General features: G+C 36.1%; 1 protein-coding gene across 4 annotated transcripts in view; it reads right to left on the reverse strand.

Annotated features, from left to right (window-relative positions):
* Positions 1-1,006: 1,006 nt before the first annotated feature.
* The window catches only part of LOC106081312 (phospholipid-transporting ATPase IF), a 111,577-nt gene continuing 90,152 nt past the window's right edge, over positions 1,007-22,431 (reverse strand). For all 4 annotated transcript variants that reach the window (XM_013243194.2, XM_013243193.2, XM_013243192.2 and 1 more), the window contains 3 exons: positions 20,516-21,329; positions 1,336-1,662; positions 1,007-1,278 (listed from right to left, as the gene is read on the reverse strand). In XM_013243194.2, the coding sequence (XP_013098648.2) occupies positions 1,056-1,278; positions 1,336-1,662; positions 20,516-21,329 (1,364 nt within the window). In that variant the 3' untranslated portion in view covers positions 1,007-1,055. The remainder of the gene's footprint in view (positions 1,279-1,335; positions 1,663-20,515; positions 21,330-22,431) is intronic.

The raw sequence follows: 22,431 nt of genomic DNA on the forward strand, positions 1-22,431 counted from the left end.
AATATACTTTTTTTACACTTTTTTCTAAAGCAAGCTAAAAGTAACAGCTGATAACTGACAGAAGAAAGAATGCAATTGCAGACTCACAAGCTGTAAAAAAATTTGTCAACGCCTACTATATGAAAAATCCGCAATTACTTTTTGGGCAACCCAATAGCTGCCATATAGACCGATCTGCCGATAAGGGGTCTGAAACCCATAAAAGCTGCATTTATTACCCGATTTCGCTGAAGTTTGAATCAGTGAGTTGTTTTAAGCCACACGCCATCTGACCCAATTGTGGTAAAGATCGGGCTGTGTTTAGATACAACTGTCATACAGACCGATATGCCGATTAAGGGTCTGAAGCTCATAACAGCTTTATTTATTACCCGATTTCGTTGAAATTTGAAAAAGTGCGTTGTTTTAAGCCTTCCGACATACGACCCAAATATGAGTCCGATTAGTCTATATAGATACATATATTATATACACCGAACTTCCAATTCGGTATCTTAATCCCATAGAAAGCAGATTTATTGTCTGCTACTTGAATATGAGTTCTCGAGACCTGAATAAAATATGATCGAGACCAGTCCCTATTATATAACTACGGATATAGTAGAGGAGTTATAATAAAAAAGGATGATTATTATATCCTTGGTGGTGGGTATCCAAAGTTCGGCACGGCCGAACTTGACACGTTTTTATTATTTGTTTTGATTGTTGTTCATTTAAAAGTATTTACATTTGTTTGTTGCATGTGTCATGGTAGAAAATAAATAATTACTTAACACTAAAAACTTAAGGACTATTTTTTGGCACTGGACAACTTTGTTAACTTGGATTATTAACAAAAAGAAAATAAAATCATACAACTAAACATTATTAAAAAGCTACTTAGACATAATTTAAACCTAAATAACAAATAAAATTCAATACTTAGTTTGGATGGGGTAGCAGCAGAATGATTTTTAGGAAATCCAAAACTTTCTCAAGGAAAAATACTCTGAAACCCATAATTTTTGTATATTGCTCCATATCAGCTCCCTCATCAGTTTGGTTTTAGTTGTAAACTATAAGTGTGTCGATTGAGTTTTGTTACGCTGCAATTGCAGCAATCGCAAACGTTCTTTGCCAGGGAAGAAGCTACGCTTTGGCAAATTTAAGCCTCGTTTGGCCATACGGAATGTAAAGTCGGGCAGTAGGCAGGCAACAGTGGTCAAGATACAGAATAGCCATACAGGTATGGAACTCAGTAGTTTGTTGTAGGCCCAGTAAATGTCGGTATCATAATGGCTGTAAGAAGAAATTACATTAATTATCATTTTAGAGATTTTTGTCGGCCATACTTACAAGTCGATCACATTGTAAATCACTGTGGTTACCATAAACGCCAATATAGATCCTATTATGGTTACTATATACCAATAGCTAAGATATTTTGATTCTAGCCATAATTTCAAATTTCCCACAATCACCACCAATTGCATGAGCAAAGTTCCAAAGCATGAAAATTCTGCAGTTTGACCAACATTGAGTATAACATCATTGGTGGAGAATATAAAGAAGGCAAAGTAGAAACAAATCAGCGAATGGTAGATGGCATATAAAGTCCAAGCCAAAAAGAAAGGCCAATGTAGTTGTTTGTTGTTGGTATTCTTTTTGTAGAGTTCAGGTTCTCTGAAAAAATAAAAAGAAAACAAATCAGAAAAGTTAGACATTCTTTATTTAAAAACAGAACTCATAATTCAAATAAAACATGGTAGCTATGTATGTGGAAATTTACATAGGTAAACATCTGCTGTCAATTTTATGCTCAACCATTGATAACATGGAATGTTAATTTCCTAGTAAAAAAATTTTATAACATTTTAACACATTTAACAAAATTTAAAAACGAATTAAAAAGGTATGTAGCAAAAACTATTTAAAAAATTTAGTCTTTGAAATGTAGACGTTTGTTGTCAATTTTGTGCACAACCGTTGATGAATTGTAAAATCTTCGTAAGGCTAGTAAAAACAAGTAAAGAGGCATTAAGTTCCTGGCCGGACCGAACTTTCGATATCCACCACCTCGAGTATTTATGTAAACCACCTTTTATTATAATCCAGTGAAAATTGCATTATTTATGCACGCAAAGCAGCCTTATCGAAATCTGATACGATTTGGACCAAATTCGGCATGGACATTGAGTGGTCTAATAAATACAAGTCACTGTTAGATTTTAGTTCAATATTGGTTTTTTTTTTTGGCAGCTATATCTACGGAGGCCACCGTAGCGCAGAGGTTAGCATGTCCGTCTATGACGCTGAACGCCTGGGTTCGAATACTGGCAAGACCATCAGAAAAAATTTTCATCGGTGGTTTTCCCCTCCTAATGCTGGCAACATTTGTGAGGTACTTTGTCATGTAAAACTTCTTTCCAAAGAGGTGTCGCACTGCGGCACGCCGTTCGGACTCGGCTATAAAAAGGAGGCCCCTTATCATTGAGCTTAAACTTCAATCGGACTGCACTCCTTGATATGTGAGAAGTTTGCCCCTGTTCCTTAGTGGAATGTTCATGGGCAAAATTTGCAATTTGCATATCCAAATATAGATCGTTCTGAACCATATAGGACACGCATGTTGAAAAGCCTCACATAAGTTACTGTGCCAAGTTTCAGCGAAATTGGATAAAGAATACACGTTTTTTTATGGCCAAAACCTTAAGTCGAGAGATAGGTCTATATGACAGCTATATCTAAAACTGGACCGATCTGGGCCGTCTTCAAAAAGGATATTGAGGGACCTAACACAACTCACTGTCCCAAATTTCAGCGAAATCGGATAAAACATTCCTTTTTTTTATGGCAAAGACCTTAAATCGAGAGATCGGCCTAAATGGCAGCTATATCCAAATCTGGACCGATCTGGGCCGCCCTCAAGAAGCGTATCGAGGGCCTTAACACAACTCATTGTTCCAAATTTCAGCGAAATCGAATAAAAATTATGCTTTTTTATGGCCAAGACCTTAAGTCGAGAGATCGCTCTATAAGGACCGATCTGGTCCATCCTCGAGAAGGATATCGAGGGACCTAACACAACTCACTGTACCAAATTTCAGCGACATCGGACAATAAATGCGCTTTTTATGGACCCAGGAACTTAAATCGTGAGATCGGGTTATATCCAAATCTGGACCGATCTAAGCCAAATCTTAATATAATACCGAGTGGTTTTACTCATCTCACTGTCAAAAATTTGCAAAATTGCAATGGCGAGCCGTAGTGCCACACCTCTATCAAGAGGTTAATCAAAACTCTTTGTTTCAAATTTAATTAAAAACGGATGAAAAATGCTCCTTTTATAGGCTCAATACTCCGTATCGGGAGATCGGCCTATACGGCAGCTATATCCAAATATGGTCCGATCTGGATGATATTCAACAAAAAGGTGTAGAGGGGTACCAAAGCTCACTATGCCAAATTTCATTGAAAACGGATGAAAAATGCTCCTTTTATAGGCTCAATACTCTATATTGGGAAATCGATCTATATAGCAGATATATTCAAATATGGTTCGATCTAGACGATATTCAAAAAAAGATGTAAGGGGGTACCAAAGCGCACTGTTCCAAATTTAATCGAAATCGTATGAAAATTACCTTTTTATAGGCTAAATACTCTATATCGGCAGATCGGTCCATAGGGCAGCTATATCCAAATCTGGACCACATTTAACGGGAATGGGTAGGGGTCTACCAGAACTCACTATACCAGTATTCATCGAAATTGGGTAATAAATTGATCTTTTATGGCCTTAATATCCTACATCGGGCGGTCGGTCTATAGGTCAAGTATATCCAAATGTGGTCCGATCTGGACCACACTTCACAGAAATAAGTAGGGGTTAACCAGTACTCACTGTGCCATTTCATCGAAATCGGATGCAAAATGACCAATTTATTGCCTTAAGACATTAAGTCTGGAGATCGGTCTATATATCGGCTATATATAACTAAGTTCGGATGTTATGTGATCAGAAGGTCAGGTTTATATACGGAGAATACTAAATTATCAAAACATTTTTTGTAAAATTACTTCATTACGAAAATATCTGAAAATTTATAAATACTCAAATAAATACAAAAAAATGGTATTTATTGGGTATTTACCCAATGAATACCCAGGCATTGGGTATTGGGTATTTAGTATTTACCCTATAAATACCCAAGCATTGGGTATTTACCGGTGGAAACCCATCTCTAACCATGCGGAATGTGTATGCTGGAAACCTTATGGGCGATCCAACCGCTACGAACACTCTTTTTATACCCTCCAGCATAGGGTGGAGGTGTACCAGCCTATGCTGGTGGCTTATCGCCATAATTTTATTTTTTTACCCACCGCTACAGGATGGGGGTATACTAATCAAGTCATTCCGTTTGTTACACCTCGAAATATTCGTCTAAGACTCTATAAAGCATATATATTCTTGATGGTCTCGACGTTCTGAATCGATCTCGCCGTGTGTGTACGTCCGTCCGTCTGTCGAAATCACGATAGCGGTCGAACGCATAAAGCTAACTGCTTAATATTGATGTAGGTCGGTGGGGTTTGCAAAAGGGTTATATCGGATCAGATTTAGATATAACTCTCATATAAACCGATCTCCCGATTTGACTACTTAAGTCATTGGAAGCCGTAATTTTTGTCGATTTGACTACTTAAGTCATTGGAAGCCGTAATTTTTGTCCGATTAGGCTGAAATTTTGCAGATGGTGTTGTGTTATGATATCCAACAACTACACCAAGTACGATCCAAATCGGTAAACAACCTGATATAGCTCCCATATAAACCGATCTCCGATTTGACTTCTTGAGTCCTCACAAGCCGCAATTTTTGTCCGATTTGGTTAAAATTTTGCATGCAGTGTTCTATTACGACTTCCAATAACTGTGAAAAGTACGGTCTAAATTGGTCTATAACCTGATATAGCTCGCAGGTTATAGACCGATTTGACTTCTTGAGCCCTTACAAGCCGCAAGTTTTGTCCGATTGAGCTGAAATTTAGCATGTAGTATTCTGTTATGACTTCCAACAACTGTGCCATATACGGTTTAAATCGGTCAAGAACCTGATATAGCTCCCATGAAAACTAGCCTCTCGATCATCCTTGGTTGATTTCTAGAAGCTTACATTTTTGCTGGTTTGACAGAAGTTTGGTATGCAGAACAAGTAAAAGCGTGCTAAGTTCGGCCGGGCCGAATCTTATATACCCTCCACCATGGATCGCATATGTCGAGTTCTTTTCCCGGCATCTCTTCTTAGGCAAAAAAAGGATATAAGAAAAGATTTGCTCTGCTATTAGAGCGATATCAAGATATGGTCCGGTTTGGACCACAATTAAATTATATGTTGGAGAATGTCCGTGAAGATAAAGTTAACTTTAACTAGCAGAGACACAAACCCATTCAATTAGCAGCACACTGTTACGAGCTTAGCAGAGCTATGCTAACAATTTAACAGAAAAGATCTAGAAATAAAATAAAGAAAAATAATGAAAAAATTCATAAGAAACGACAACAAGAGCACTAAAAGGACCACAAACATTGCGAATTTTGTAAAAAACTATCTAACAAAGTAATAAATGCATAAGAAACAAATCTTCAACACCAAAAAGTCCAAAGCGAAAAGTAGAAAAACTAAGAGGGGTGCCGGGTATCCACTTATAGTGAAGGAAGCTCTTGATGCCTAGGATCTAAATCAAAAAGCAAAATATGCAAAAAGCCGCCAGTATTTGAGATAATTGCCATTTAAAGTTAAAGTTAGAATTAACAGAATGGCCCACTGTGCAAAAACTAAGAGGGGTGCAGGGTACCCACTTATAGTGAAGGAAGCTCTTGATGCCTAGAATCTAAATCAAAAAGCAAAATATGCAAAAAGCCGCCAGTATTTGAGATAACTGCCATTTAAAGTTAAAGTTAGAATTAACAGAATGGCCCACTGTGCAAAAACTAAGAGGGTGCAGGGTACCCACTTATAGTGAAGGAAGCTCTTGATGCCTAGGATCTAAATCAAAAAGCAAAATATGCAAAAAGCCGCCAGTATTTGAGATAACTGCCATTTAAAGTTAAAGTTAGAATTAACAGAATGGCCCACTGTGCAAAAACTAAGAGGGGTGCAGGGTACCCACTTATAGTGAAGGAAGCTCTTGATGCCTAGGATCTAAATCAAAAAGCAAAATATGCAAAAAGCCGCCAGTATTTGAGATAACTGCCATTTAAAGTTAAAGTTAGAATTAACAGAATGGCCCACTGTGCAAAAACTAAGAGGGGTGCAGGGTACCCACTTATAGTGAAGGAAGCTCTTGATGCCTAGGATCTAAATCAAAAAGCAAGCAAAAAGCCGCCAGTATTTGAGATAATTGGCATTTAAAGTTAAAGTTAGAATTAACAGAATGGCCCACTGTGCAAAAACTAAGAGGGGTGCATGGTACCCACTTATAGTGAAGGAAACTCTTGATGCCTAGAATCTAAATCAAAAAGCAAAATATGCAAAAAGCCGCCAGTATTTGAGATAATTGGCATTTAAAGTTAAAGTTAGAATTAACAGAATGGCCCACTGTGCAAAAACTAAGAGGGGTGCAGGGTACCCACTTATAGTGAAGGAAACTCTTGATGCCTAGAATCTAAATCAAAAAGCAAAATATGCAAAAAGCCGCCAGTATTTGAGATAATTGCCATTTAAAGTTAAAGTTAGAATTAACAGAATGGCCCACTGTGCAAAAACTAAGAGGGGTGCATGGTACCCACTTATAGTGAAGGAAGCTCTTGATGCCTAGGATCTAAATCAAAAAGCAAAATATGCAAAAAGCCGCCAGTATTTGAGATAATTGCCATTTAAAGTTAAAGTTAGAATTAACAGAATGGCCCACTGTGCAAAAACTAAGAGGGGTTCAGGGTACCCACTTATAGTGAAGGAAGCTCTTGATGCCTAGGATCTAAATCAAAAAGCAAAATATGCAAAAAGCCGCCAGTATTTGAGATAATTGCCATTTAAAGTTAAAGTTAGAATTAACAGAATGGCCCACTGTGCAAAAACTAAGAGGGGTGCAGGGTACCCACTTATAGTGAAGGAAGCTCTTGATGCCTAGGATCTAAATCAAAAAGCAAAATATGCAAAAAGCCGCCAGTATTTGAGATAATTGCCATTTAAAGTTAAAGTTAGAATTAACAGAATGGCCCACTGTGCAAAAACTAAGAGGGGTGCAGGGTACCCACTTATAGTGAAGGAAGCTCTTGATGCCTAGGATCTAAATCAAAAAGCAAAATATGCAAAAAGCCGCCAGTATTTGAGATAATTGGCATTTAAAGTTAAAGTTAGAATTAACAGAATGGCCCACTGTGCAAAAACTAAGAGGGGTGCTGGATACCCATTTATTGTGAAGGAAGTTCTTAATGCCTAGGATCTAAATCAAAAAGCAAAATATGCAAAAAGCCGCCAGTATTTGAGATAATTGGCATTTAAAGTTAAAGTTAGAATTAACAGAATGGCCCACTGTGCAAAAACTAAGAGGGGTGCAGGGTACCCACTTATAGTGAAGGAAGCTCTTGATGCCTAGGATCTAAATCAAAAAGCAAAATATGCAAAAAGCCGCCAGTATTTGAGATAATTGCCATTTAAAGTTAAAGTTAGAATTAACAGAATGACCCACAAAAATTAATATTTTATCACATTTTCTTATATATCATATATACAGGGTGGCTGATGAAAGCCGCTACCAAAAAAAAATGTAATAACTTTTTTTCTATTTAATAATAATAATTTAATAATTAATTTAATTAATTAATTAATTAATTTAATTAATAATAATTTAATAATTAATTTAATAATTTAATTTAACATGAATAAAAGAAAAATGTATTCCATACACCGAAAAAAAAATGTAGCAATATTCATCATTGTAGCAATATTCATCAGCCACCCTGTATGTTATTTTGTATAACATTTTTTCTATTCGTGCTTATAAGGCCGGTATGATTTAAAATACTATTTAATATATATTATCACATATAGTTCATTTGATTGTTAATAAAAATTTAAAGCAACTTAAGCTTATTAATTTCGGTTAAATTAGTGTTTATTAATTTTAAGGTACTATTAAATGTAGCTTATTACTAGAAAACTTTTTAAACACCAAAAAGATAACATATATGATTTTGCCTATTTGTCGTTGATTCAAGAAATGAACAAAAAGTTGATGTTTCCCAATTAAATACATACTCAGAAATTCTAAAATTACAATATAATTAAAGCTAATTTTATAGATTAGATGTGTGGAAAATTTAGCTTTGCTACATTTTTTATCAACACATAATTAAAATTATTAATATTTATAGTACGTAATATAGTCATTTAAAATGACTCCCACCAAAAATTTAGAGATCTCTGATTTCTAGAACGATTGCTTTTAGGGTTGTAAATATATCCCTCTAAATAGTTCTAATGCTTAAGCTATGGCCAGAACCCATGTTACTTAGTTTATGTTTTTTCGCAGCTATTTCAATATTGATTGGAATCATTAAAATCTATCATTTTAAAGTAACCTAGTTCTTTGAGTGTCGGCATAGTTCACATTGAAACGGTTTGATTTGGGGTTCGGTGTAATAATATTCTAAACATCCTGAACATATTGGACGCTTGCATGAAGTACAGATGTTTTCAGGTTGTAAAGATGCACCGCAATGCAAACAAATTTGCTGCATATCGTCTGCATTTTCTATGAGAACATTTCTGATATGGTTTCTAAATTGTTTTGGGTCTAAACTCGCCATTTGTGTTTTGTTTACTATTGATTCCACGAAGTAACTTATAAAGACGCCACAATTGAAATTATCTTTTTGATGTGGGTGTTCTATAACAAGTCGCGTCCAGGACGAATCTTGAATTTTTTGTTGGAAAGTTTTAAATATAGTATCTCCTTCGTTTGCTATGCTTGGTGCTGGGTTCAAATAAGAGAATTCTTTCGTATTGACATTAAGATATACCAAGGTAAAGTGAGAGCAATGTAAAATTGGGATAAATATTTGTTCATGTGAGTTGATCGGAATTGTGGTTTCTTCGGAACCATAGAAAAAATTGTAACCTTCTTCACAGGTGGTTGCGTGTGCCCTCGGAGGTACCATTGATAATATTGTTATTGAAATAAATGTGTCTACTATTGAATTGTATAGCTCTTCTCGCCCTTCAATGCTTTTAAATTCAACAACATCTAATTCTGAAATTAATGGGAAATTATTGCCTAATTTTTCGTGGACATTTTGGAACTTCAAAACCACAAACCTCCTTTTACGTTTAATATTCCTAGGCAAATTAATAAAATTTTGTGTCATTACAGTGCAGCATAGTTTTTTATTAAAAATTACTTTTTTCTTTTTGGGTGTTCGTTTCCAAACGTCCTCTTCCAATTCTATATTATTTTTAACTGTCTGTTTAGGAATAATCTTCCCTTTTAAAAACGCTTCATCTATTTCGGCTTGCTTTGCTCTCACGTAAGTAAGGGATTTACGGACGTACTCTGTTGCGCGTATATTAGCGCCGCCATCTAAATTAACATTTTTTACCAAATTGAAATAACCTTCAGCCGGGCTATTGGCAACGCTTGTCCTTGTCTTGTCTACAAAACTGCCCATTAAATTCGTCCAAAGTGGTGCGTACGGAACATATTTGTCTAACATAACATCAGCAAGTTTTGGACAATAAAACTTATTTGGAATAAGTCCGTCTTTGGTATCTTTCCTAGCTCTTACATTTTTTAAAATGATTTTTCCTCTTCTGTAGAAAGGACTCCGTTTAAACAACGCGTTCGGCACTTTTAAATTACTCTTTTCGCTTGCCACAAATTCTGTATTTGATACCAAATTTTTAATTTTTTTTAAAGAATTATGAGATTGCTTTACCTCTTCGGTATAATTCTTATTAACACATATAATAAATACATTCTGTAGCCAAGCGTAAAATTCCTTTAAATTACTGGTATTTACTGCAACGCTTAGTTGCCATTTAAAGAAATGAAAAACTTCATCTTCTACTTGGAGTTTTTTTAAATCTTGCACGACTATTTTCATGAAATGCGCACAGCATATTTGGACTATTACAAACTTAGGTCTATGCTTCTTCCAACAAGACCAATAGCAATTTGTTAAATAGCTCTCCATGGTGCATATATTTTTTTCCCTGTTAAAAACACCTAAAATAGCATTTATAAGGGCTAAACTCCAGTCGGTGCAAAATCTAGGAGCAAGAGGCCAGGGAATATTATTTTCTTTGCAAAAAATCTTAATTGACAAAAGCTAGCGCTCCACATCTGCGCTGAAATGGCTACACATAAACCCCTCTGCAATTGGAAATAATATTCCGTGATGTTTTCCGGTGCTCGGTATGTGTAATACCATTGCATATAAAAAAACCCGTTTGGTTTCTTTGTCAAATTTTTTTAATACACTTCCAGTTGCATCCAAAAAAATTGTATTACGGCTCAGTTTTAAAAAATATTTTTTGTTTACGGACGCCATTTCTAACTGCTGCTTAGAATAGAGGTAAACTTCTTGTGGAAGTTTTACTGATTGAATAAAATCTTTCCAATTTTTGTCCCTACTCATTTTAACCAGGTCAACAAAATTATCTTTGTCTCTATCAAGTGATCGCATCTCCTCTGCTTTTAACTTTCTTGCTGCTTCCTTTGATAAGATTTCTTGGTTGTTCCCTACATTAGTTAGATGTTTTGATCGGGCACACAATTTTATGTCGCGCCAATTTGAAGCCCTCAAAGTTCTAATTTCTTGTCTGGCCAATAATCTTCGAACACCTCTTAATTGATGTTTTTTTATTTTTGTTGTATGAATTGTTTCCTCTTTTGTGGAGAAAACTAATATTGAAAGAGGTGTTTTACAGCTATTTATCTCAAATTTATATTTATTACATCCATCTTTTTCGTATACACACCGTGCGTACAAATTTAATTTCGATTGTTTTTTGCACCAATTGTGGTTAGAAAAATTAATGCAACATACGTTATTGATAATTTTAAACTTTTGGCGCACTAAGTCCTCCAAAAATTTTAATTTTTGTTTATAAAAATAACTTTTAAAGACTTGTTCATCGTCTGTTGAAAAATGCAATTCTCCGTATGGTTTGTATGGCCCGCACTTTAACTCCTTTTTTGACTTCTTTATCAACTTAACCTCTCTGTTGGGCATTTTGCTACACTTTTGCCTTTTTCTGACCACTTTATGCTCATCCAGTTTACTTTCTGACCTTGTGGTGATATCTATAGTTTTTTTGGTCGAACAAAGCTCGATTTCGTTGTCGAAATTTATTGATGAATTATTATAAAATTCACCAGTTCCAAAAACTATATTCTCTAATGTATTAATATCAATTTCAGCTGTCGATGGAATTGAATTAAAATGTAAAGAATCGAAGAGCAGAGAATCGTCCAGCGGTTGTTGTTCACCAGCAATGTTTCCAGAAATATCCAAACATACAACATCTGTATTTTCATCAACTTTTATAGGTTGTTCGGTAAAAGCTCTGGATAGAGGTTCCATATGAACTATCTGGATACTTGCTGCCGTAGATAAATAAAACGGGATTTCTGATTTCTGCTTGCAATCGAGCTCAGGCATAACAGCCGTTTCAAGCAAAAGGTCTTTGTTTTGATGTACATTTTCGTTAATTGTACTTAAATTCTCTTCGAATTTTTCCAAATCATCTAATTTAAAAGGATTTCCATGAACTTCAGTAGAATGGAAAGCCTAGAATTCAATGTGCATACAAAAATTATAAGATAAAAATATGTATAGTTTACATTTTATATATAGAAATCTATGTTTTTACTTACGTTCAGGTTTTCGCTTTTCCTATCGACTATGCGATTTTTGGCCGCAGTTGATTCGAAGCTTTTTTCTTGGTTTAATTGCATAACTGATAAAATTTCAGTATAATAAGAAAATAAGTTTTTAATTTGGCAGTATTTTTCAATTTTTTTAAGAAGTTCTTTGAAGGAATCACATCCAAATTCCTGCAATTTTAAGAATAATTTTCTTAAACAAGCTGTAGGTGTTTTTTTTTTCTTTATTTTAACAAACGGAATGCTGGAAAATATTGTAATACTTTGTTTAAATTTAAATTAAATTGAAAAAAAAAATAAAAAATAACATTTTAAATAAGTAAGTACGGACTAAAGCCAAACAAAGCCAACCTTTCGAGGTGATCAATATATCGATGGCTTAATATGAAAAGGGCCTAACTCAATTTTTTGTTACTTGACAGGAAAAAGAAAAAACTAGACTTTCACATTTTTTGAAATCGTTATAAATTTGTTATTTGCAATTGTATCTACCTGAACTTTGGAGACAAGCTTAATCCGACATTTGTTTTTCAAAACAAATAAAAAAACGTAACTGGAAGGAAAAATCTTGTTATACCTTTTTTTGAAATCGTAATAAATCCGTTATATGCAATTGTATCTGTCAGAAATTTTGAGGCAAGCATCGATATATTTACATATATGCTGGCTAAATAGAAATGGAAACTGATTTCTGTTAAAATCAGCAATCGCACAAAATTGCGTTATGGACGCTTATTCGAATGGAGGCCACCGTGGCGCAGAGATGAGCATGTCCGCCGATGACTCTATACCCCTGCGTTCGAATCCTGGCAAGAAAATAAAAAAAAAACAAGTAAAAAGGCGCTAAGTTCGGCCGGGCCGAACTTTGGATACCCACCACCTCGGGTATATATCTAAACCACCTTTAATCAAATCCGGTGAAAATTGTATACCTTATGTCCCATAGCAATTAAATATCGAAATAAGTTCCGATTTGGACCAAATACTAATAAGAACAAGTCATTGTTCAATTGTGTATAACAAAATATTGGTCTTTTTTTTCATATACAACATGGATGTCGAAAAGCCTAACATTATTCAATGTGTCAAATTTCGGTTAAATCGGATTATAAATGCGTCTTTTTTGGGACCAAGACTTTAAATCGAGATATCGGTCTATATAGCAGCTATATGCAAATCTTCATCGATCTAGACCAAATTGCAGAAATATATGGAGTGGCTTAACTTAACTCTCTGTCCCAAATTTCGGCAACATTGGATAATAAATGCCACTTTTATGGGTCCAAAACATTAAATCGAGATCGGTCCACATGGCAGCTATATCCAACTATCAACCGATCTTAGTGAAATTGAAGACGGATGTCGAAGGGCTTAACATAACTCACTGTCCCAAGTTTCAGCAAAATCGGATAATAAATGTGGCTTTTATTGGCATAAGACCCTAAGTCGGCGGATCGGTCTATATGGGGGCTATATCAAGATATAGTCCGATATAGCCCATCTTCGAACTTAACCTGCTTATGGACAAAAGAAGAATCTGTGCAAAGTTTCAGCTCAATATCTCTATTTTTGAAGACTGTAGCGTGATTTGAACAGACGGACGGACAGACGACGGACATGTGTAGATCGTCTTAGATATAAATAAATTAATGAATTAGTATCACCGAAACGTAAAATCGGGTGGAGCCGCCAAAAAACCCACTTCACTGGATGTACCTACAACTCTTGTAAACACGTAGAAGACCCTTTCGGATGAATAATATATACAACGTATGAATTCCCTGATGCAATTTTATTACTAATCTATTGGGGCTACAAATAATTTTTTTTAAGAATGCATTTTTGACATATTTGGGAAAAAGATTGTGGAAATACGAAAAAACTGGTTAAACCTAAGATATATATAGCACCTATATTGAAATGTGATCTAATGTCAGTGAAATTTCTCACACATTTTTGAAACATCAAGAGTAAAATCTTTTGTGCAGATTAAGATTGTAGAACACAAGTTTAGATAAAAAGCAAAAATTGTGATAAAATACAATTTAATTACATTTTGAATAAGAGACAAGTATTATAACTTTGTTTAAATGTAAACCCAGTTCACTAAAAATTAATAGAGTTCATAACTGGCCGAAAAGTGACTATCGTAAAGCAACTTTTATCAGGAACATAATGACAAAAAAAAAACACAAACAGACAAACGAAAATGACAAAATTGAGTCAGTTATTCAAACGAGTCAGATCAGTATATGTTTGAAAACTTCTACTTTTTGACATAGTTAACAAGTTACAAAATACACTGACTAACTTTTGGGAAGGCCAAAAACACCTCATAACAAAATTAAAATATTTTCTAACATTCCACAAAATTTATTTTTTTAACTATTTCCACTTGTAATAAAAACATTAAACTTACCGCAGCTCGGAAACGAGCATAAGCTCTCTTTTTCTGGCGGGAACATGCAAGGATTGATCTTTTACCAAATATCAGTTTACACTTTTTAACTTTTTCAAAAAAATCATCCATTAATGAATTATCATCACTCCGACTGGTAAAGTCTCTCAAAGACACGGTCTTAGTTTCTTTTAAATTTAAATAAAATAATTTAGCCAAAAAACACTTTTTGCTCTTCCATTTTTTCACTTGCAAATTTTACTCTTGATCGTTTGAATATCACATACAGAATGACCGTTGACATCTTGTAACAATTAGACAAACCCCTTTTTTATGTCCCTAATGATGTAGACATTTCACATCAATTCATGGAAATGACAGCGAGAAAGAAAACAACAAGGAAAAACCCCAATTTAAAGGATATCGATCATATATTCAATTTTTCTTATTGAACATATATGCAGATTTATGAATATGGTAATTGCAAAGACGAAAATGAAATGCCGCCAGGTATCCGACAAACATTTATTCATTAAAACTCTAAAAATTACGAAAACAATCAGAACGAAAAATCCAATTTAAAGGAATTCTTAGGGCATAGTAGCGAATATATGGGAAGAATTGGAGAATTTCTTTCTACAACCATGGACAAATAAATGGTACGACAAATGTAAATACATAATATGCATAAATATAACTCAGGCAACATCCACGCAAAACTTTAAATTTGTTTTTAAACCAATAAAGTTCCTAATGTCTTTACATTGATTTGTCTATGGAACAACACAGTTATTAACACAACAAACAAAAACAAAAATTTTACATATTTGATACAAAAAAAAATTTACTAAAACACATGTATGCATTTAGTTTGAGAAAAAAAAAATACGAAAGCTATAGCACTTCGAAAATTCTGTGATGTTTCTGCTTTTTTATTCAAATCCTAGGCATCAAGAGCTTCCTTCACTATAAGTGGGTACCATGCACCCCTCTTAGTTTTTGCACAGTGGGCCATTCTGTTAATTCTAACTTTAACTTTAAATGCCAATTATCTCAAATACTGGCGGCTTTTTGCATATTTTGCTTTTTGATTTAGATCCTAGGCATCAAGAGCTTCCTTCACTATAAGTGGGTACCATGCACCCCTCTTAGTTTTTGCACAGTGGGCCATTCTGTTAATTCTAACTTTAACTTTAAATGGCAATTATCTCAAATACTGGCGGCTTTTTGCATATTTTGCTTTTTGATTTAGATCCTAGGCATCAAGAGCTTCCTTCACTATAAGTGGGTACCCTGAACCCCTCTTAGTTTTTGCACAGTGGGCCATTCTGTTAATTCCAACTTTAACTTTAAATGGCAATTATCTCAAATACTGGCGGCTTTTTGCATATTTTGCTTTTTGATTTAGATCCTAGGCATCAAGAGCTTCCTTCACTATAAGTGGGTACCCTGCACCCCTCTTAGTTTTTGCACAGTGGGCCATTCTGTTAATTCTAACTTTAACTTTAAATGGCAATTATCTCAAATACTGGCGGCTTTTTGCATATTTTGCTTTTTGATTTAGATCCTAGGCATCAAGAGCTTCCTTCACTATAAGTGGGTACCCTGAACCCCTCTTAGTTTTTGCACAGTGGGCCATTCTGTTAATTCTAACTTTAACTTTAAATGGCAATTATCTCAAATACTGGCGGCTTTTTGCATATTTTGCTTTTTGATTTAGATCCTAGGCATCAAGAGCTTCCTTCACTATAAGTGGGTACCATGCACCCCTCTTAGTTTTTGCACAGTGGGCCATTCTGTTAATTCTAACTTTAACTTTAAATGCCAATTATTTCAAATACTGGCGGCTTTTTGCATATTTTGCTTTTTGATTTAGATCCTAGGCATCAAGAGCTTCCTTCACTATAAGTGGATACCCGGCACCCCTCTTAGTTTTTCTACTTTTCGCTTTGGACTTTTTGGTGTTGAAGATTTGTTTCTTATGCATTTATTACTTTGTTAGATAGTTTTTTACAAAATTCGCAATGTTTGTGGTCCTTTTAGTGCTCTTGTTGTCGTTTCTTATGAATTTTTTCATTATTTTTCCTGATTTTATTTCTAGATCTTTTCTGTTAAATTGTTAGCATAGCTCTGCTAAGCTCGTAACAGTGTGCTGCTAATTGAATGGGTTTGTGTCTCTGCTAGTTAAAGTTAACTTTATCTTCACGGACATTGTTGGAGACCTGTGTAAAACGTCAGCCAATTCGAATAAGAATTGCGCCCTTTGTGGGCTCAAGAAGTAAAATAAAGAGATCGATTTATATGGGAGCTATATCAGGCTATAGACCGATTCAGACCATAATAAACACGTATGTTGATGGCCATGAGAGGATCAGTTGTACAAAATTTCAGGCAAATCGGATAATAATTGCGACCTCTAGAGGCTCAAGAAGTCAAAATCCCAGATCGGTTTGTATAGCAGCTATATCAGGTTATTAACCGATTTGAACCATACTTGGCACAGTTGTTGCATATCGTAACAAAACATGTCGTGCAAAATTTCATTCCAATCGGATAAGAATTGCGCACTCTAGAGGCTCAAGAAGTCAAGACCCAAGATCGGTTTATATGGCAGCTATATCAGGTTATGGACCGATTTGAACCATACTTGGCACAGTTGTTGGATGTCATAACAAAACACGTCGTGCAAAATTTGATCCCAATCGGATAAGAATTGCGTACTCTAGAGGCTCAAGAAGGCAAGACCCCAGATCGGTGTACATGGCAGCTATATCAGGTTATGCACCGATTTGAACCATACTGAGCACAGTTGTTGGGTATAATAACAAAACACGTCGTGCAAAATTTCATTCCAATCGGATAAGAATTGCGCATTCTAGAGGCTCAAGAAGTCAAGACCCAAGATCGGTTTATATGGCAGCTATATCAGATTATGGACCGATTTGAATCATACTTATCACAGTTGTTGGATGTCATAACAAAACACGTCGTGCAAAATTTCATCCCAATCGGATAAGAATTGCGCACTCTAGAGGCTCAAGAAGTCAAGACCCAAGATCGGTTTATATGGCAGCTATATCAAAACATGGACCGATATGGCCCATTTACAATACCAACCGACCTACACTAATAAGAAGTATTTGTGCAAAATTTCAAGCATCTAGCTTTACTCCTTCGGAAGTTAGCGTGCTTTCGACAGACAGACGGACGGACGGACGGACGGACGGACGGACGGACAGACGGACGGACGGACATGGCTAGATCGACATAAAATTTCACGACGATCAAGAATATATATGCTTTATGGGGTCTCAGACGAATATTTCGAGTAGTTACAAACAGAATGACGAAATTAGTATACCCCCCATCTTATGGTGGAGGGTATAATAAAATTATGCCCTTCAACTAAACTTATTTTTTTTTAATTTTTAACAGAATCCATGGTAGTGGGTTCCCAAGATTCAGCCTGGCCTAACTTAGCACTCTTTTATTCGTTTTATTCTAAAACCCACCACCTCGGGTATATATACCCACCACATCGGGTATATATGTAAACCACCTTTCATCAAAATTCGGTGAAAATTTCATACCTTATGTCCCATATCAGATATAAAGGGTGATTTTTTTGAGGTTAGGATTTTCATGCATTAGTATTTGACAGATCACGTGGGATTTCAGACATGGTGTCAAAGAGAAAGATGCTCAGTATGCTTTGACATTTCATCATGAATAGACTTACTAACGAGCAACGCTTGCAAATCATTGAATTTTATTACCAAAATCAGTGTTCGGTTCGAAATGTGTTCATTCACCGTTCAGCGATGAGGCTCATTTCTGGTTGAATGGCTACGTAAATAAGCAAAATTGCCGCATTTGGAGTGAAGAGCAACCAGAAGCCGTTCAAGAACTGCCCATGCACCCCGAAAAATGCACTGTTTGGTGTGGTTTGTACGCTGGTGGAATCATTGGACCGTATTTTTTCAAAGATGCTGTTGGACGCAACGTTACGGTGAATGAACAGATTTCGAACCGAACACTGATTTTGGTAATAAAATTCAATGATTTGCAAGCGTTGCTCGTTAGTAAGTCTATTCATGATGAAATGTCAAAGCATACTGAGCATCTTTCTCTTTGACACCATGTCTGAAATCCCACGTGATCTGTCAAATACTAACGCATGAAAATCCTAACTTAAAAAAAATCACCCTTTATCAAAATATTTTCCGATTTGGAACAAATACTAAAAGTACACTAGCTATATCTAAACATAAATCGGACAATAAATGCCTGTTTTATGGGCCCTAAACCTTAAATCCAGAGATCGGTCTATATGGGAGCTATATTCAAATCTGGACCGATCTGGGCAAAATTTAAGAAGGACGTCGAAGAGCCTAACCAGACTCACTGTCTCAAATTTCAACGACATCGGACAATAAATGCGTCTTTTATGGCCCCAAAACCTAAAACCTAGATATCGGTCTATATAGAAGCTGTATCCAAATCTGGACCGATCTGTGCGATATTGCAGAAGTATGTCAAGGGGCTTAACTTAACTCACTGTTCCAAATTTCGCCGACATCGGACAATAAATGAGCATTTTATGGGTCCAAAACCATAAATCAAGAAATCGGTCTAAATGGCAGCTATATCCAAATCTCAACCGATCTGCATCAAATTTAAGAAATATGTCAAAGGGCCTAACACAACTCACTGTCCCAAATTTCAGCAAAATCGGAAAATAAATGTGGCTTTTGTGGGCCTAAGACCCTAAACCGGAGGATCGGTCTATATGGCAGCTATATCCAAATCTGAACCGATCTGAACCAAATTTAAGAAATATGTCAAAGGGCCTAACACAACTCACTGTCCCAAATTTCGGCAAAATCGGATAATGAATGTGGCCTTTATGGGCCTTACACCATAAATCGGAGGATCGATCTATATGGCAGCTATATCCAAATCTGGACCGATCTGTGCCAAATTAACGAAGGATGTCGATGGGCCTTACACAATTCACTGTCCCGAATTTCATCAAAATCGGATAATAAATGTGGCTTTTATGGGCCTAAGACCCTAAACCGGAGGATCGGTCTATATGGCAGCTATATCCAAATCTGAACCGATCTGGGCCAATTTAACGAAGGAAGTCGAAGGGCCTAACACAACTCATTGCCCCAAATTTCAACAAAATCGGATAATAAATGTGGCTTTTATGGGCCTAAGACCCTTAATCGGCGGATCGTTCTATATGGGGGCTATATCAAGACATAGTCCGATATAGCCCATCTTCGAACTTAACCTGCTTATGGACAAAAAAAGAATCTGTGCAAAATTTCAGCTCAATATCTCTATTTTTAAATACTGTAGCGTGATTTCAACAGACAGACGGACAGACGGACGGACATGTCTAGATCGTCTTAGATTTTTACGCTGATCAAGAATATATATACTTTATAGGGTCGGAAATGGATATTTCGATGTGTTGCAAACGGAATAACAAAATGAATATACCCCCATCCATCGGTGGTGGGTATAAAAAATTAGAATTAAAATTTGATAATTTTTCAATTTTTTTTTAAATTTTACGATTTTTGTTTGTTTCTGTTTCGAGACGAGCTCAATGACCGGAGAAACAAATGGGAAAGGATAGCCAAAGATAACAACACACACCAACCACTATGGGACGCGTTTCGTCTTTGCCTAGAAGACTTTTCAACCATATTAGGTGTGATGGCTTCAAGGGCCGTGCGTTGGTATGTTGTATTTGAATCGTATTAATAGCGAAAACTCATCTATGATACAACTACTACATTAACCACGCTCGACAACCCTGTCTATTAGCTGTACTTTTTCCCAATGCATGTATTTTTGTGTAATGACAGACATTTTTTCTGTGGCAAATTACACCTCTTCCGTATTACACATGATTTTGTGCATCTGTTGGAAGTTGTATTGATGGCTTCGAACGCTAGACAAGGGCAACGGCTCTCGCTTCACCATTTTGGTTGAAATTTTGCGCAATGGCATCTAATATTGTCTTCAATATCCAAGCCCGAATCGGGTCATAACCAACTCTTGTCCATTATTCTTTGTTTGCCTATAAAAAGTTACCGTGGAAGGAATTCGACAAATGCGATCCATGGTGGAGGGTATATAAGATTCGGCCCGGCCGAACTTGGCACGCTTTAACTTGTTTTCACTAAATTTTATCACTGCTAGCAATCTACTCCGTAAAACTTACCTCGCCAAAGTCTCCTCTGTGTACGGTTTCTCCGTCAGCGATATAAAGAAGATCGGCAATGATGTATATATAACATTATACAATGTCAAAAACAAGGAATCGTATACTGATGATGAGGAGAACAGCGTATGGAATTGAAATAGGAACATAATACCCATGAAAAAGATATTCTTGTAGAAAAAGTACAAGACCAACAGTGACAATCGTGTTGTATGATAATGGCCATGGACAAGTAACAAACGCTTCAGCATACAAAATTTGGCAAAAGCAAAATCGGCACATCTGGCTGCTTGTCTTCCCTCTTTGCCCATAATACCAATACCCACATGAGCCTCTTGTATCATACTGACATCGTTTGCGCCATCACCTATAGCGGCGGTGTTGAAATTCTGAGGAGCAGTTTTAATCAAAGAAACCACTTCACTTTTTTGCAAAGGACTCAGACGACAACAGAGTACCGCTGTACACTTAATGGTGACATCTCGAAACTCATCCGGCGTTTCAGTCAAGGCTATTGCCAAGCTTTTGCCATCGATTAATAGGGCGCAATCGTGACCCATGCCAAAGACAATCTCACGATCTAAGGCATTAAGATGCACCAACATATCCTCCTTACGGCTACAATCGATAATGAAATACTTTATGGCATTTTGGGGTATATGACCGCACGAAAGGGCTATATTCAAGGCAGTCTCAACTTTGTCTCCAGTAAGTACCCAGATTTTAATGCCAGCCTTTTGTAGGGAAATCAAAGTATCGGCTACTTCGTCCTGCAGGGCATCTTCAACAGCGGTGGCACCCAAAAGATCCAAATCTGTAATGAAAGGAAAAACGAATTTGAAACTATCTGTTAAAAAATTTGTAGCATGAGTCATCAAAATCTTATTGCCCTGGAAAAATTTTTAACAAATCATTTTGATAACTTTGTCAAAATTTAAAATTTCCGAACTTAGGGATTTAGGGGTGGGTGCTCCTTTGTATCAAACGTGTGATTTGGGGGAATTTTCTGTCGGTAGGACGTTTTGCATACATTTAGTCTAACATTGTGAAATAAGATTCATACACAAATCTGCTTGGAAGTTTTTTCGGGATGATGTGGTTCCTAGACTTTTATCCTCAAATTTCGACTTCAGATTTCGTAGGAACTGATTAAGGGATAGACCATATGGCGGAGCAAGCAGCGATGGCAGAAACCAATAGACTCAAAAATGACTGAACCGATTACCTTGAAATTTTCACAAATTGTGTAGGCTGGTCTGGAAGGAAACAAAGTCCATATAATTTTTTGATATCGGGAGAGGGGCGGACCTTACCCCAAAAGTACTAGCCAACAATAAAAGTGGATCGATCGGGACAATATGGAATTCAAATGAAAGGTATTCAGGAGTAGAGTACGAATTTCGTAAGAAAATTGGTTCGAAGTAACTGGGGGTTCCCCCCAGCCTTAAAACCCCTTAAAATAAGTTTATTTGACGATCATGACAATACAGGAGGAATATGCTTTATAATTTATTGATATCGGAAGGGGGTGGATCCTTCCCTGTTTCCCCAAAAACACCGCCCAAAATCAAAAGTGGACCGATAAGGCCAATATGTGGACCGATCGGGACAATATGGGCTTCAAATCACAGGTATTGGAAAGTAGAATACGAATATGGTATTGAAATTTGAGTCTAAGTACCCATCGGGCGGCCCCAGCCCCAAACAGATATATTGGACGTTCGTTCAATATGGGGCTCAAATTAAAGGTATTCGGGAGTAGATTTCCAATTTGGCATACAAAATCAGATTCCAAAAACGCCCCAAATGGGCATAAAATCCTTTATGACTATATGGGATTCGGCTGAAGCAATTTTCTTAAAATTTTCACAGATTGTGATGGTTTGTCTGGAAGGAAGCATAGGCTACATAATTTT

Source organism: Stomoxys calcitrans, chromosome 4, assembly GCF_963082655.1.
Source record: "Stomoxys calcitrans chromosome 4, idStoCalc2.1, whole genome shotgun sequence".
NCBI lineage: Eukaryota > Metazoa > Arthropoda > Insecta > Diptera > Muscidae > Stomoxys > Stomoxys calcitrans.